This window comes from Budorcas taxicolor, chromosome 6 (assembly GCF_023091745.1).
Source record: "Budorcas taxicolor isolate Tak-1 chromosome 6, Takin1.1, whole genome shotgun sequence".
NCBI classification, from domain to species: domain Eukaryota; kingdom Metazoa; phylum Chordata; class Mammalia; order Artiodactyla; family Bovidae; genus Budorcas; species Budorcas taxicolor.
The window spans coordinates 60,110,072-60,127,798 of record NC_068915.1 but is presented as its reverse complement, the minus strand read 5'-3'; the positions used below and the strand labels follow the sequence as shown (position 1 = coordinate 60,127,798).

At 39.6% G+C, this 17,727-nt stretch overlaps 1 protein-coding gene across 1 annotated transcript in view; it reads right to left on the bottom strand.

Moving 5' to 3' along the window:
• NSUN7 (NOP2/Sun RNA methyltransferase family member 7) overlaps window positions 1–17,071 on the bottom strand; it is a 47,120-nt gene extending 30,049 nt beyond the window's left edge. The window contains exons 1-4 of the mRNA XM_052641717.1: window positions 16,762–17,071; window positions 15,978–16,376; window positions 2,360–2,418; window positions 1,851–1,981 (exon numbers count right to left, since the gene is read on the bottom strand). Coding sequence (XP_052497677.1) covers window positions 1,851–1,981; window positions 2,360–2,418; window positions 15,978–16,287 — 500 coding nt within the window. The 5' untranslated portion in view covers window positions 16,288–16,376; window positions 16,762–17,071. The remainder of the gene's footprint in view (window positions 1–1,850; window positions 1,982–2,359; window positions 2,419–15,977; window positions 16,377–16,761) is intronic.
• Between the last annotated feature and the right edge of the window lie 656 nt (window positions 17,072–17,727).

The following is a 17,727-nucleotide window of genomic DNA, read 5'->3' as shown; positions in this document are numbered from 1 at the left end:
GAAACCACAATCTGGTCTTTCTTACTTAGTTAGAGCTCTGTGGCTTTCCTGGCTGCTTTAGCCTAACCACAGCTCTCATTACGCACACTAAGTTGAGATTTCCATGAAAACCTCCTTAGTCCTAAGACAAACGGAAACTGAAAGCAGTTCAGGAAAGCTGAAACGCAGAGCTTGTCCCAGAGCACACTGCCCCACCACTTTTTCTCCAATGTATCTGCACCCATCCTGAGTACCCATCCTCAGAGGCAGGTTGCCTAGTACGGGTATGGCGGGGCGGGGGGGCGGTGAAGTGGTTGCCCAGGAATCTACGTAGTAAACAGGAGCAAGATCCTTGCATATCTAAGGTACATACATTCAATTGCTTTTGCTTTTCTCCATCCCCAAATTTCTCATGGCTACAACTGACCTATTACTATGTCATATCTGTCATCGTCTAGCATACTTTACTCAAGATTCACTATCTTAAGTGGAAGGAACAGTAGCATATAAATGGTTAAATCTTGAGCTCTGAAGTGAAAGTGTAAGTGTTAGTCACTCAGTCCTGTCTGACTCTTTGGGACCCTGTGGACTGTAGCCCGCCAGGCTCCTCTGTCCTTGGAATTCTCCAGGCAAGAATACTGGAGTGGATTGCCATTCCCTTCTCCAGAGGATCTTCCTGACCCATGGATTGAACCTGGGTCTCCTGCACTGCAGGCAGATTCTTTACCATTTGAGCTACAGGGAAGTTCTCTAGAGAGCCTTCCTGAATTTGAATTCTGGCACTTCTCTTTCTAGCTCTATGGCATTAGACAGGTTCCTTTAACATGTCTGTGCTTCAGTTTTCCTCTGAGTAAAAATACAGGTTGGCAACAATATTCACTTGGAAGAATTGTTATGTAAAGAGCTTCTTGTAATAGTGATTGATACATATTAAGTGTTCTTCAATAAAGGTAAGTTATTACTATAACTCCATTCAGTGACTCTTTTGGTCTCAACCTTCAAAATGAAACTGAGTTTTCCATAACAATATAAAATGAGATATGACAACTGTTTCAGATTATTCACCAGGTAAACATCTTCCTACAGGATTGCTGTTGTTTGCTATGTTGTGCTTTCTATTAAGGCTTAAGAGCATAGGAGACTTCCCTGCTGGTCCAGTGAAGACACTGCATTTCCACAGTAGGGGGCATGGGTTCCATCCCTGGTTGGGGAACTAGGATCCTGCAGCCCTAACAATAGTAGCATTTAATGAATGACCATCTACTATCATGTACTAAGTGTCTGGCTCCTAGCTCAGCATTTTACATACATTACTTTAATTAGTTCTCCCAACCACCTTTTTAGGTAGGTGCTATTATTGTCCTCATGCTAGGCTTCTGCTGATATTTAGGGTAAAAGGAAAACAAATTTTAAATATGTTAGTTTTGCTCTTAACTACTGACATTAAGTTGTAAAAGCTGTAGATTCTTTTTTCAATTTGGCAAAGTGGTGGGTTCTTATCTAATTGGAATTTTCTTGTTTGATACATGTTAGTTTAAGAGCTGTAAACAAAGCCAAGTAAATAAATAATAGCTGTTTCAAATGAAGTGTAAGTTATATATGTGCTAAAAATTGTCAGGAATTTTTCATGATTTTCCAAATACTTACAAATTGGATCTTACAATTCAAGCTTTCAAAACAACTTGAATTTAAGTAGGCTATTTACTTTGTTCAAGATGTGTTTTTAAAGGAACTCAAGAAAACTTATGAACTTGTATATATTTTCTCTATAAAATTTTAACACTTATCCACACATTATACTGTATACTATTTCACCAGTGAAATACTAATAACGAATTCATGTAAAACATCCTTTTAACCTTTACAGTTACCTGTTAAGAAGGTTCTCCACTTCTAGAACTTCTGCTATAGACTCTTCGTTACCAGAAAGGAGACGAGCTTGAAATTTTCTGTCTTGGAAATCATATAGCATCACAATGATAAGACTGTTCAAATGATCTGGCTACCAAGGGGAAACACAGAGAAGGAACAGAATACAAAGAATATCTAACAGCAATATTTCCCATTCCATTATTTTTCAAGAGAGCAGGAGTATGACTATTTTCACATCATCTGATTAAACTGGGAGATAGAAAAGGACTGCAAACTAGAAAAAAATTCAGTAAAAAATAAATTTCAAAAAGGACAATTTCTGGCATGTTCACCGAAATGAAAGGAGTAGGATCTCTATTAGAACCTTGGAAGTAGGAAAGAGTTAAGGCTGTGTTTTGAAGAGGTCTTAGCATTAAACAAACCTGTTATTTAAATCCCAAGGCTTATTTTTAGTACTTTCTAAATAACACTCATGTGACAGCTAATTATATAAAAGTTATACACTTACTATTGTGGCACTTGGGAAGATACAGCTGTCTATTAATATAGTTTCCAAAATATCTTGATCTGCAAAACAAAGAAAATGTCTGTTATGAAAACACCAAAGCTGAAAATGAAAACTTTGGAATCAAAATACACTTTAGCCAATATTGCAAAATACTTTTACTTTCATATCCAAAATATAACTTAGTTCTTGATAAAAGACCCAAATTACAATGGCATAATGAAATACTTGTAATCTTTATGAATCCTAGACCCCTGTGACCCAGGCTCCACATGGTGTTGTTGTTGTTTATTGTTTACTTGCTAAGTTGTGTCTGACTCTTTGCAACCCCATAGACTGTAGCCCACCAGGCTCCTCGGTCCATGGGATTTCCCTAAGCAAGAATACTGGAGTGGGCTGGCATGCCCTCCTCCAGAGGATCTCCCAGATGAGGGGTCGAACTCACATCTCCTGAGCTGATAAGTAGATTCTTTACCACTGAGCCACCAGGAAAGCCCAGGCTCCACATGGAATCATAGTCAAAGGAGCATTATCTGAATAGCTGAGGTAGTAATAAAGGAATTTCAATCTTTAATTTATATCCTTGAAAAACATTAAAGAAGATCTAATTAATAATGTCTTATCCTTTTATGTACTGTTGAATTCAATTTGCTAACATTTTATTTAGGACTTTTGTTCTATGTGTATGTTCATGAAGGATATTGGTCTATAATTTTCTCTTCATAATATCTTTGTCAATGTTGGCCTTATAAAATCAGGGTTATGTTGGCCTTATAAAATTTGTGGGAAATATCCCCTCTTCTTCTAGTCTCTGGAATAATTTGAAGTAAATTGGTGTTATTTCTTATTTAAATATTTGATAAAACTCACTAGTGAAGACACTGATAAGATGACACTTACTCTAAGACCCAAATGACAAGGAGTTACCCGTGTAAAGATCCAGGATGAGACTGCATTCTGGTCACAGGGATAATTACAAAGGTAATAAGTAAAAACATATGGACATATTTTGAAACCTCCACAGGGCACATGAGTTATAATGACTTAACTATATATACACATCATATAACAAATGCTTTAATCAGTTAACAGAAAGCTTGGATAGCTTCAATTCATCAGCATTTGTGGAACACCTCCTACATACACAGTACACATTGGATTTCAGTTTTTATCTAGGGGATGGGAAAACTAATAAGAAGTGACAAATTTGGGAGAACAGACTCCAATTTTCACAGGAAATCTTTCAGGTATCATTATCCACATTTTAGTCACCAATTATGGCTATATTGTACAAGGCAATATCCCCATTTCACTTATGAGGAAAATGAAGTTTATAGATTCACACTCTTAGTACTTGCAAACCAAATCCTATCTACTTCATAGTTTCTCAGCATGAGTCCCAATTTTTGTCATAGAAAATACAGTCATCATAAGAATGAAGGCCTGCTAACACAGGAGACCTGCATAGGCTGTAGAACTTTGAGCAGTGGAGTTACTGGACTCCTAAAAGATAGGAGAGGCAGAATGAAGGAAAAGAAGACAGAACATTTGATTTAGCCAACACTGCATTTTTTCCTTAGAGCTCTTGTCAATTGCGCAGAATGCACTGCCTTTATATATCTACAGTTTAAATAATATTCTCACACAGCAATATGAACATTAATTATGTATACTCTTTGTGTGGGCCATGCATGTGGGATCTTAGTTCCCTGACCAGGGATCAAACAGATGCTCCCTGCATTGGAAGCATAGAATCTTAAACACTGGATCACCAGGTAAGTCTCTAATAATGTGTATTTTAGATAGTGCTTTCTATGTGATACACATTGTTCTAAAATGCTTTCTATATATTAATTCATTTAACCCTCTCAAACAATCCTATGAATTAGGTACCATCATTATCCCCATTTTATAGATTAGGAAATGAGGCACAGGGTGGTTAAGTAATATGTTCAGGGTCACACAGCAAGCGGCAGATCAGGGAGTCAAACCCAGGCAGTGTGATACACAAATGCATTCTCACCACATTATGCTGCCTTTCCTGTACTTACTCTTACAACACACCACACTGGCTAAATAAAACACACTGTTAACGACAGAGTTATCAGGACTTTTTGAAGATTGCAAACTTTACCTGTCCTAGTTCAGCACAATAGCTCCAATTATCCCTCATCTCCCACTAATTCGAAACTCTTCTCTTTAGTCTCTTGAAGGGAACTCAATCCTCATTCCTCATGTTTCCAATGTAGAAGGCCCTCCCTAGAGAAACACTCCTAGACTCTCTCCCTACCTACTCATCACTCTACATGAAAGGAAAATTGAGTTTATTTAGTTAGTGAAATTGGAAGAAAGAATGGGGCATATCTTACTCCTTACCCCTTCCACTCTTTGTCTGCCAGTGTTTCTGCAGAAGGTGGGCGTGCATTCCAGACTGCTCTCTGCCATGTGCCTTGTGAGTTGGGTGGAGGGACCTGCATTTCTTCAGCTGTGTCTGGATTAGATGGAAAGTTCTAGTTCTACTTCTAAAGTATTTCACAAGCCTGCCTTGACTGACAATCTAAAGCCATGTCCCTGAACATTTTTTTTTTCTCTCTCTACTGGTTACAAACTCAGGTGTAAGAAAGTAAAAGCTAGTTGCTCAATCATGTCCAACTCTTTGCAATCCTATAGACTGTAGCCCACCAGGCTCCTCTGTCCATGGAATTCTCCAGGCAAGAGTCCTGGAGTGGGTCGCCATTTCCTTCTGCAGGGAATCTTCCCAACCCAGAGACTGAACCCAGGTCTCTTGAATTGCAAGCAGGTTCTTTACCATTTGAGCCATCAGGGAAGCCCCAGGTATAAGAGGGGTGCTATTTATAGGACCCCTAAAACTCACACAGTCTGTCTGATCATCCCTCCCATCCTGGAAGAAAGATGGAAGATGTTTCTTCTTTTGACTTTCCCCCAGGTTCTCCTTCTCTATTTTTATTATGTGTTCATAGTGTTTCCTTCAGTGATCTACTTTATATAATTCACTTCTAAAACTTACATTTCAAGAATGCCAAGGCTGAAAGGGAATAAGATGGTAGAGTAGAAAGATGTGGATCTCACCTCTCCCCATAAACACACCGAAATAACTTCTATATGTGGAACAATTCTCACAGCAAACTAACTGAAAACTGGCAGAAGAACGGCTATAAAACCAAGTTAGCAAGAAAGAGCTCTACGTAACTGGACAGGGGCACTTCCCAATCCAAAAGCGTGAATATCATGGCCCCATTCACTCCACGCCACAGCCCGGAGTGAGACTGGTGCAGAGATTCAGTGTAGCACAATCTTCAGCTCTACCACCCCAAGTGGGGAGCAGACCCCGCCCCTGACAGGGCAGTGACAGCCATGGAACGGAGAGGACACCCTGCTTCACATGCAGTACACGCTCTGGACACCACAATACCAATCATACAACAAGGGGAACAAATAGTAAAATAGAGCTTATCAGTCTGCTAGACCCTGAGTTCAAAAGGGAGATAATAAAACGCTAATGGTATTAAGAGTGTCGATAGAAATGCACATCACCAAACAATGAACTAGAAACTATAAAGATGGACCGATCAAAAATAGACAATATAATTGTCAAGATGAAAAACAAATCTAGAACCAATGAATAGCAGAGTAAATGCCACAGAACAAATAAGTGACTTGGAAGATAGAATCATGGAAATCACTAAATGAGAAGAGCAGACAGAAAGAGAATGAAAGAACAAATGCAACATATGAGATCTATGAGATGATTTCAAACGTGACAACGGACACATAATAGGTGTTACAGAAAGAAAAGAGAACAACAATTGAAAGTGCATTTGAAGAAGCTATGGATGAAAACTTCCAAATCCTAAAGAAGAAAACAGATACCAAGTACAAGAAGGACAGAAGGTCCCAAACAAGATGAACCCAAAGAGACCCATACCAAGACATATCATAATTAAAATGATGAATTTATTTTATCTCATTTGGCTGTGCTACATAGCTTGCAGGATCTCAGTTCCCCAACCAGAGATTAAACCCAGGCCACAGCAGTAAAAGTGCCAAGTCCTAAAAACTCAACTGCCAGGGAATTCCCTAAAATGACAAATTTAAAGATAAAGAAAGGATTCTAAAGATAGCAAGAGGAAAACAAAGAGTCAGTTATAAGCGAAGCCCATTATCACTATCAGTAGATTTCTCTGCAGAAAACCCTGAAGGTCAGAAATGAGTGGCATGATAGATTCAAAGTGCTGAAAGGGAAAAACCTGCAAGCTAGGATACTCTACCCAGCAAGATTATCATTTAAAATAGAAGAGAAAAAGTTTCTCACAAGCAAAAACTAAAAGAATTCAGCAATATTAAACCTACCCACATTCAGAAAACTAAGATCATGGCATCTGGTCCCATTACTTCATGGGAAATAAATGGGGAAACAGTGGAAACAGTGTCAGACTTTATTTTTTTGGTCTCCAAAATCGCTGCAGATGGTGACTGCAGTAATGAAATTAAAAGACGCTTACTCCTTGGAAGCAAAGCTATGACCAACCTAGATGGCATATTCAAAACTAGAGACATTACTTTGCCAACAAATGTCCGTCTAGACAAGGCTATGGTTTTTCCAGTAGTCATGTATGGGTGTGAGAGTTGGACTGTGAGAAAAGGGAACCCCATTTCCCTTTTGATGCTTTTGAACTGTGGTGTTGGAGAAGACTCTTGAGAGTCCCTTGGACTGCAAGGAGATCCAACCAGTCCATTCTAAAGGAGATCAGTCGTGGGTGTTCTTTGGAAGGAATGATGCTGAAGCTGAAACTCTAGTACTCTGGCCACCTCATGTGAAGAGTTGACTCACTGGAAAAGACTCTGATGCTGGGAAGGATTGGGGGCAGGAGGAGAAGGGGACGACAGAGGATGAGATGGCTGGATGGCATCACTGACTTGATGGACATGAGTCTGAGTGAACTCCGGGAGGTGGTGATGGACAGGGAGGCCTGGCGTGCTGCAATTCATGGAGTCGCAAAGAGTTGGACACAACTGAGCGACTGAACTGAACTGAAAAGAAATATTGAAGGATATTCTCTAAGAAAAGAAACAAAGAATTTATAGGACAGGGAAAAACACAATAGGATAGGCAAATATATAAAAGGATTGATGATCACTTCAGTTCAGTTGTTCTGTCATGTCCAACTCTTTGCGACCTCATGGATTGCAGCACGCCAGGCTTCCCTGTCCATCACCAACTCCTGAAGCCTACTCAAACTCATGTCCCTCATGTCGGTGATGCCATCCAACCATCTCATCCTCTGTTGTCCCCTTCTCCTCCCACCTTCAATCTTTCCCAGTATCAAGGTCTTTTCCAATGAATCAGTTCTTCACATCAGGTGGCCAAAGTATTGGAGTTTCAGCTTCAGCATCAGTCCTTCCAATGAATATTCAGGACTGATTTCTTTAGGATGGACTGGTTGGATCTCCTTGCAGTCCAAGGCACTCTTAAGAGTCTTCTCCAACACCACAGTTCAAAAGCATCAATTCTTCAGTGCTCAGCTTTCTTTGTAGTCCAACTCTCACATCCATACATGACTACTGGAAAAACCATAGCTTTGACTAGACGGACTTTTTTGGTAAAGTGATGTCTCTGCTTTTTAACATGCTGTCTAGGTTGGTCATAGCTTATCTTCCAAGGAGCAAGCATCTTTTAATTTCATGGCTGCAGTCACCATCTGCAGTGATTTTGGAGAGTACATAGATCAAAACAGAATCAAAAATTGTAAAAAAAAAAAAAAGTTATAACTACAATTAACAGTAAAAGGATATGCATAACGATGTAAAATAGGACATCAAAATCACAAAATGTGGGCGATGGCAGTATATAGATCTTTTACAGTGTGTCTCAAATTGGATGACTATCATCTTAAAGCCAGGAGATATAGCTTTGAGTTAACATACTTGAGCTCCATGATAACCACAAATCAAAAATATACAACAGTATATTTGAAAAGAATATAAAGGAAATCAAGCATACCACAAAAGAAAATTATCAAACCACAAAAGGAAAAAGAAACAAACAAAAGAAACAGAACTATAAGAACTGAAAAACAAGGATTATATGGCAATTAGTACATACATACCCATAATTACCTCAAATGTCAATGGACTAATGCTTCAATCAAAAGACACACAGTAGCAGATTGAATGGAAAAACAAAACAAAACCAAGAACCTGCAATATGCTGCCTATACGAGACTCACGTCAGGGTGAAAGACATACACAGACCAAAAAGGAAGAGATAAAAAATAGATAGCTCAAGAAAACGGAAACAATAAGAAAGCAGGGGTAGCCATATTCACATCAGACAAAATAGATTTTAAAACAAAGCCCATAAAGAAAAGCAAAGAAAGGCATTATATAATGATAAAGGGATCAATGCAAGAAGATAACATGCTTGTTAACATAAATGCCTCCAATAGAGAAGCACCTAAATATACATTAAAAAGAAATACTAACAGACATAAAGGGAGAAACTAACAATAATACAATAATAATAGACCTTAACACTCCATGACGATAATACAATAATAAAGGACCTTAACACCCCACTGACATCAATAGACAGATTATTCGGAGAAAAAACTCAGTCAGGCAACAGAGGTTCTAAATGACACAATCATTTGAACTTAACTGATATCTACAAAACACTATATCCAAAAAACCAGAAGACAGATTCTTTTCAAGGACACATGGAACATTATCTAGAATAGATCACATACTAAGTCATAAAACAAGACTCAATGAATTTAAAAGGGTAGAAAGTATTTCAAGCAGCTTTTATGACCAAAATTCTATGAAACCAGAAACCAATCACAGGAAGAAAAATTGAAAAAAAATGAACATATGGAAACTAAACAACATGCCACTAAAAACCCAATGAGTTCAACAATGAAATTAAGACTTCCCTGATGGTCCAGTTGTTGAGAATCTGCTTCTAGTGCAGGGAGCGTGGGTTCAATCCTTGGTCAGGGAACTAAGATCCCACATGCCATGGAGCAACTAAGGTTTTGAGCCACAACTAGAGAGTCTGTGTGCCACACAAAAGTTCCCCATGATGCAATGAAGATCCCGCATGCAGCAACAAAGACCCAACACAGCCAAATAAACAAATCAAAATGTATTCAAATTGGAAGGGAAGCAGTAAAACTGTCACTATTTGGATATAATATGATATTCTACATGGAGAACCCTAAAGTCTTCACACAAAAACTATTACAATTAATAAATGAATTCAGCAAGGTAGCCAAATATATAAATTTATTGTAGTTCTTTACACGATGAAAAAGAAAGTTTTTTTAAAAAGTTATCTCATTTATTGCATTAAAAACAGCCAGGAATAAACTTAAACAAGGAGGTGAAAGACCTATACATTGAAAATTACAAACACTGATAAAGGAAACTGAAGATAATTCAAAGACACAGAATGATAGTCCATGCTCTTGGATTGGAAGAATTAGTATTGCTAAAGTAAGTGGTCAGTCTACCTAAAGCACTGCACAGATTTAATGCAATCCCTATCAAAATACCCATGACATTTTTTAAGAACTAGAACAAATAATCCTAAAATGTATATGGAACCACAAAAGGCCCAGAACTGCCAAAGCAATCCTAAGGAAAAAGAACAAAGCTGAAGGTATAACCCTACCAGATTTCAGACTATACTACAAAACCACAGTAACCAAAGTAGCATAGTATTAGCACAAAAACAGACATAAAGATAAGTGGAATGGAATAGACAATCCAGAAATAAACCCACATACCTACTGTCAGCTCGTCTAAGCTGACAAAGGCAAGAATATACAATGGAGAAAAGACAGCCTCTTCAGCAAGCAGTGTTAGAAAAACTGGACAGCTATTTTTATCAATAAAATTACAGCACCATCCATAAAAATAAATTCACAATGGCTTAAAGACCTAAAATACCACACATGACACCATAAAACTCCTAAAAGAGAACTAAGACAAAACATTTTTGGACATAAAACGTAGCAATATTTTCTTAAGTCAATCTCCCCAGGCCAAAAAAAAGAAATGAGACCTAATTGGTCAAAAGCTTTTGTACAGAAAAGGAAACCATTCACCAAACAAAAACACAACCTATGGAATGGGAGAAAAGATTTGTAAAAAATGTGACCAGCAAGGGCTTCATATTCAAAATATACAAAGAGCTCATACAACAGGTAGCAAAAAAACAAACAACCCAATCAAAACAGGGCAGAAGACCTAAATAGACATTTCTCCAAAGAAGATATACAGATGGCCAACAGGCACACGAAAAGATGCTCAACTTCACTAATAATTACAGAAATGCAAATCAAAACCACAATAAGATATCACCTCACATCAGTCAGAATGACTATCATCAAAAAGTCTACACATTACAAATGCTGGAGAGGGTGTGGAGAAAAGGGAACCCTTGTACACTATTGGTGGGAATGCAAATTGTTGTAGCCACTACTGAAAATCATACAGAGGCTCCTCAAAAAAAAAAAAAATTCATATCAACAGTAATCCCACTCCGGGGTATATATTCAGAAAGGGCGAAAACTCTAATTCAAAATGATACATGCACTCCAGGGACCTCTCTGGTATCCAATGGCTAAGACTCTGTGCTCCCAATACAGGGGGCCTGGGTTTGATCCCTGGTCAGGGAACTAGATCCCACATGTCACAACTAAGAAGAGTTCACATGCCGCAACAAATTTCAAAGATCCCACATGCCAAAACTAACACCCAGCTCAATCAAACAAATAAATAAAAGTTTTTAACATTTAAAAAAAAATACACACATTTCAATGTTCACAGCAGCACTATTTACAACAGCCAAGACATGGAAAGAACCCAAGTGCCCATCAATAGATGATTGACTTAAGATGTGGAATATATATATTTATATATACACACAACAGAATATTACTGTCATAAAAAAGAATGAATGTTACTGCCATTTGCACCAACATGGATGGAACTATAGAACACTATACTTAGTGAAGTCAGATAGAGAAATACAAATAAGCTATCACTTATATGTAGAATTTAAAAATAATGCAAATGAATCTATATACAAAACTGAAACAGAATCACATAGAAAACAAACTTACGGTTACTAAAGGGGAAAGAAAGGAAAGGAGGGACAAAATAGGAATATGGGAGTAACAGGGATTAACTACTATAAATAAAATAGATAAGTTACAAAATTTATTGTATAGCATAGGAAACTATACTCAATATCTTGTAATAACCTCTAATGGAATATAATCTGAAAAAATAAGTAACTGAGTAATTTAGCTGTAACCTGAAACTAACAGGATATTGTAAACCAACTATACTTCAATTTTAAAAAGAATAATTATAAATATAAGCACATGGGGTTTTTGTATCTATGGAAGGAGGGAAATTTGACAACCTTCATTCATGTTGTCAAACATTGTTGCTAGGAGAATTAAGTACTGTCCCTAAGACTCCTTTGAGAAAGGACAATAGAAAGCTTATACCTGGTCTCTTCTGAACTTTGTCCTGTGTACATTTTTCCAGTGCTGAACTTAATCTTAATCCTTTCATTGTAATAAACTGTAACTATGAATATAACAGTGTTGCTGGGTTCTGTGAGTACTTCTAATGAATCACTGAACCTGAGGGTGATCTTAGGGATCCATGACTACAGTTAGTGATTCCCAAAGCCATAACTCAACTATACATTAAGTATTTGCCAGGTTTTTCACTGACAGGTTACACGAATCTAAAATAACCAGATTACTGACATAACCAGTTCCTTGGACTGAGAGGTCACCAATAAGAGGTAGGAGAAAGAATTAAGCCAGAAATAAGATCAACATTCAGAAAACTAAGATTATGGCATCCGGTCCCATCACTTCATGGCAAATAGATGGGGAAACAGTGGAAACAGTGTCAGACTTTATTTTGGGGGGCTCCAAAATCACTGCAGACGGTGACTGCAGCCATGAAATTAAAAGACACTTATTCCTTGGAAGGAAAGTTATGACCAACCTAGATAGCATACTCTAAAGCAGAGACATTACTTTGTCACCAACGGTCCATCTAGTCAGGCTATGGTTTTTCCAGTAATCGTGTATGGATGTAAGAGTTGGACTATAAAGAAAGCTGAGCACAGAATTGATGCTTTTGAACTGTGGTGTTGGAGAAGACTCTTGAGAGTCCCTTGGACTGCAAGGAGATCCAAATAGTCCACCCTAAAGGAGATCAGTCCTGGGTGTTCACTGGAAGGACTGATGTTGAAGCCGAAACTCCAATACTTTGGCCACCTGATGCAAAGAGCTGACTCATTGGAAAAGACTCTGATCCTGGGAAAGACTGAGGGCAAGAGGAGAAGGGGACGACAGAGGATGAGATGGTCAGATACATCACCGACTCAATGGACATGAGTTTGGGTCAACTCCAGGAGTTGGTGACAGACAGAGAGGCCTGGAGTGCTGTGGTTCATGGGGTCGCAAAGAGTTAGACACAACTGAGCAACTGAACTGAACTGATGAGCAATAATTTCAGGAATACCTTCTTCCTCAGTATTTTTCCTTAATGGGTTGTTCATTAATTTATTTTTTAAGAAATCATTTTGCCAGTTTTTCTTCTGTTTTAATATTTGGTAGTCGTTGAAACACCCAGAGATTCTTTGAAAAATAAATTAGCTTCTAATACTCTACTTCTCTGACATAAGCCAAACTTAGTAGGAATAGATTATTCTTCATTACCTTCTTTAGTAGAAAACTGACCTTGCATCTTATTTAGTGGAGTAAGAATAGGGGTTATCATTTCAAAAATCATTATTCTGAACCCTTTAAACAATTAATCAGAAAAACACACTCTCTGCCTTGAAAGAGCTTCTACACAAAGGACATCAACAAAAGGGCAAATAATAAAACTGGAAATCATAAAAAATAAAAAAGATGATCATTACCCAAGCTCTCTTTAATTTGTGCATTAACCTTTTCAGCTTTACTGTTCCTATAAAACCTTACAGAAGAAATCCTGAGTTTTCTTTCCTGAACCATGATTCCCTGAACCGTGATTCCCTGAACCTATGCTATATAAGCCAGATGTTGAGTTTATAAAATATTACATGTGAAAATACTGAAAGAACACTGATAATACATAAGACAAAAGTGAAATATATAAAAACCTCCAATATTTTAAAGCAAAATATCAGGCTCTTAATTACCTTGGAAATCCACTGCATTTAGGAATTCTAGCTTCATCCCATATGAATATTTGGAAATTATTCAGATGATAATTTAAAGCAAGATATTATCATTAAGAAGAAAACAACAGCTGTACCAAGTAAACAACCAAAGCCATCTCATCTTAGAATCTGAACTTATAAAATGAACATTTCAAGGAAAAGTAGGTTTATAAAGGCCTATGATGACAATGAAAGAGAGTGAAAAAGCTGGCTTAAAATTCAACATTCAAAAAACCAAAATCATGGCATCCAGTCCTATCACTTCACAGCAAACAGATGGGGAAACAGTGACAGGCTTTTTCTTATGCTCAAAAATCACTGCAGATGGTGACTGCAGCCATGAAATTAAAAGATGCTTGCTCCTTGGAAGAAAAGCTATGACCAACCTAGACAGCATGTTAAAAAGCAGAGACATTACTTTGCCAACAAAGGTCCGTCTAGTCAAAACTATGGTTTTTCCAGTAGTCATGTATGCATGTGAGAATTGGACCATAAAGAAGGATGAGTCCCGAAGAACTGATGCTTTCGAACTGTGGTGTTGGAAAAGACTCTTGAGAGCTCCTTGGACTGCAAGGAGATCCAACCAGTCAATCCTAAAAGAAATCAGTCCTGAATACTCACTGGAAGGATTCATGCTGAAGCTAAAGCTCCAATATTTTGGCCACTTGATGTGAAGAGCTGACTCACTGGAGACCCTGATGCTGGGAAAGACTGAAGCCAGGAGGAGAAGGGGATGACAAGGGATGAGATGGTTGGATGGCATCACCGACTCAATGGACATGAGTTTGAGCAGACTCCGGGAGATAGTAAAGGACAGGGAAGCCTGGCATATTGAAGTCCATGGGGCCACGAAGAGTCGGACACAACTGAGCGATTGAACAACAACAAATGACAATAATTTTTCTAAATGGAATCTGGGTTATTAAAAAATGTCAGTCACAAGACACTTTCATAAAACAGAAATAAAGATTGAAAGAAAAAAATGGTAATCTACCATACACATTACTACAACATGACCATCTAATCAATGGATTAATTTTACAAAGAATAATCTCAGGCTTTTATTACTGATTTCTAAAGGCAATCCATTCCAGTATTCTCGGCTGAAAAATCCCTTGGACAGAGGAGCCTGGCGGGCTATAGACCACAGGGTCATAAAGAGTTGGACATGACTGAGCAATTAAGCACACACAGCACACACAAAGGTAAGATTCAATACTCTATCAGGAAAAAATTGTCTATAACAGAGTTTGGGCATTAACATTAAATATCAATTAATTGACACAGATGCCTAATGTGTATCTCACTATTGCAAGGAGAAAATCTTCAAATGTTAATTTGACTCATGATTTAAAGTACCAACACTCTGGTTGGTCTTTAAATCTAAGTTTTAAAAAAGAAGAGGAGGGAAGGGATGAAATAGAATCTGAAAGTTTAAACTGGAGGAGGGAAAAATGGCTAAGACAGATTAAAAAAAAAAAAGATCACAAGCAGAAACTAAAGAAATGAAACTCAGAGAGAAGCTGCCTCTGAACATCACACAAATTTTTCTCTGTGATGACAAATTCCTGGCTTCAGAACTGAGCTACATCATGTCTGTAGACAACCAAAAACATACATTTATAGCTGAGTAATTAATGGGACATTTTAATTCAACTGAGCAATTGTTAACCACCTCTCAGCAAGGATGTGCAAGGCCCAGTATTAACAGTAAGTAAATGATGCGTGTAATGCCCTTTCTAGGTATCTTTAGGAAGTTTTATCATTTTAGCCATGCTGATAATACTCCAAACATTTCTGGAACTTCTTCAGAACTTCTTTTCAGTCAGTATACAAATCAGTACAAACTTTACAGTTTATATTGTATTATAGTTGATGGCTAGTACTAAAACCTGTCTCCAGGCCCTTTGACTACTCTCATAGGAAAAATATTTGGTTTTGTTCTGGAATCAACTCCATTCTCAGAAGTTGATAATTACCCACCATCGAGGAAATCTGCAATATTACACCTCAAATCCTGGAGGCAGATTAAAAGGGATTTCTACAAAAATTTGGAAGAATAAATTTACAAGCTTCCCAAAGTAAACAAAAAAAAATGGCAGTGAATAGGATCATCTTAATTTTGACCCACCTACGCACAGGGAAATCTACAGTGGGAAACATATCTGACTGAAAGAGATTGTTTTGCTGGGAACTCTCCTTAAAGCCTTGACATCTGCAACTGACCAAAGATATTCAGAAGCCTAAAAACAAAACCTGGTGTATGTGTGTGAGGGTGCGAGGAGGAGGTTCGATGGACCTCACAAATTCTCTCATTATTCTCTTTTAGTGCTGACTGTCAAAACTGGTACTACTCACACTTAAGTGCACTGAAAGCCAACTCATAGGACAAACGCTGAAAGGATTCATCCTCGGATTCGGTTGAGGACGGCAAGGGCTTATTTCCATACTTTATTAAGGCTTTCTCTGGTGACTTTTCGAGTCTAGTGCCCTGAAAAATGTTCGCTGCCAGAATGTAAACGGAGTCCGGATAGCCAGTTTTTTCGGGTGAACCAGTTGAGCTGTTTTCGCCGCAGGCTGGGTCACCTGACAGTGCCAGCGAAGAGAGTTGGGAGATCTCAGCGGTTGTTTCTTCCAAAAACTCCAGTTCATTTGCGGAGTTAAACATGTTTGCCCCCCTGACTGTCCTAGGTAACTCAAGCTTGAATTACAATTCAGATGTTCCGGGAAATGGTTTTCCTTGTTCAAGCATCGTCTCTGTGAAAATAAAAAGATTATCCTGGTTAAACCACTATTTCCGCAGGACCACACTTGGTGACCCACCTCGTGTGGCCCTAGAGAGCCAGCGGTGGCATTCCCTGGCCGCCCCGAGCATCCCTTACTTCAAGCCGGGAAACCTCCACACACTCACAAAGGGGGAGGGGTGGAGACGGCTCCGAATGGCCTCCGAAGCTACGAGACCTTAACCGAGGCCCGTTTTGGAGCAGAGCTCCCCCAAGAGCCGCACCTGAGGCCCCTCGGGCGCTCCTTTCACTGGCTCCCGCGAGTCCTCCCTTACCCTAGAGGGCGGATGTTCCCCGGGGCTTTGGGAACAGAGACGCGGCAGCCGCAGCACTTCGGGCCCCGGTGGCTGGAATCTTACACAGTGCCCTCGGGGGCCCCGGGACTGCAGGGCTGCCGCGGCGGTCCGCGCAGGCAGTTTGGTTCAAATGAGCTTCTCCCACCCGCCGGGGTCGGGGCAGGGGGGTCGCGACCCCCGGCTCTCGCTTCGCTCGGGTTCCTGAGGGAGGATGCGCCTCAGGGCTCCGCCCGCCAGCACGGTCGTCTTCACGAATGCGGCAGCTGAGCCGGGTAGAGCACGAGGCTGGTGGGCCCGCCGGCTCCGGCCGCGGAAAGGTAGGCCTCCCCTGTCTGCGGCAGTCAGCCGGCCCAGGACCGGGGTCTCCGTGGCAACCAAGGGTGCGACGAGGCGGGAGGGAACGCTGCCAGAGGGCAGTTCCCGCGGGATTTGGCCAGCGCTTCCTTCGCTTCCTTTTCTTCTTGAGTCGCTCCTCCTCTCTCACCCCGGACACCTGTGCCAGCCCCGCCTCACGTTGAAGGCCCCTGCATAATTGGACTGCGCAGCCCTGAAGATCCTCGACTTCCCCAGAGTCACAAGTGACCCTTCTTCTCCAACTTGTCCCCTGTGATCTTGAAAGCAAGAATTTTGTATTGCTGACAACACCTAGTTTAGCGGATTAGCGGGCACGCAGGAAATGTTAAAACAGCTCAGTGTAGAACTACTGAAGAAAAGAAAAGGTAAAAAAACAGACAAGTTGACTATTTCCACGCTTTTTAGAACAATAGATACCACAGATACCACATTAGATGGACCCTTCCAGGAATGACTGTGCTGCGCTTAGTCGTAGTGGACTCTTGGTGACCCCATGGACTGTAGTCCTCCACGCTCCTCTGTCCATGGAATTTTCCAGGCTAGAATACTGTACTGGAGTGAGTTGCCATTTCCTTGTCCAGAGGATCTTCCCAATCCAGGGATGGAACCTCCGCCCCGTCTTCCGTTTTCCTAAACTGCAAGCAGATTCTTTACCCGTCGAGCCACGGGTGAAGC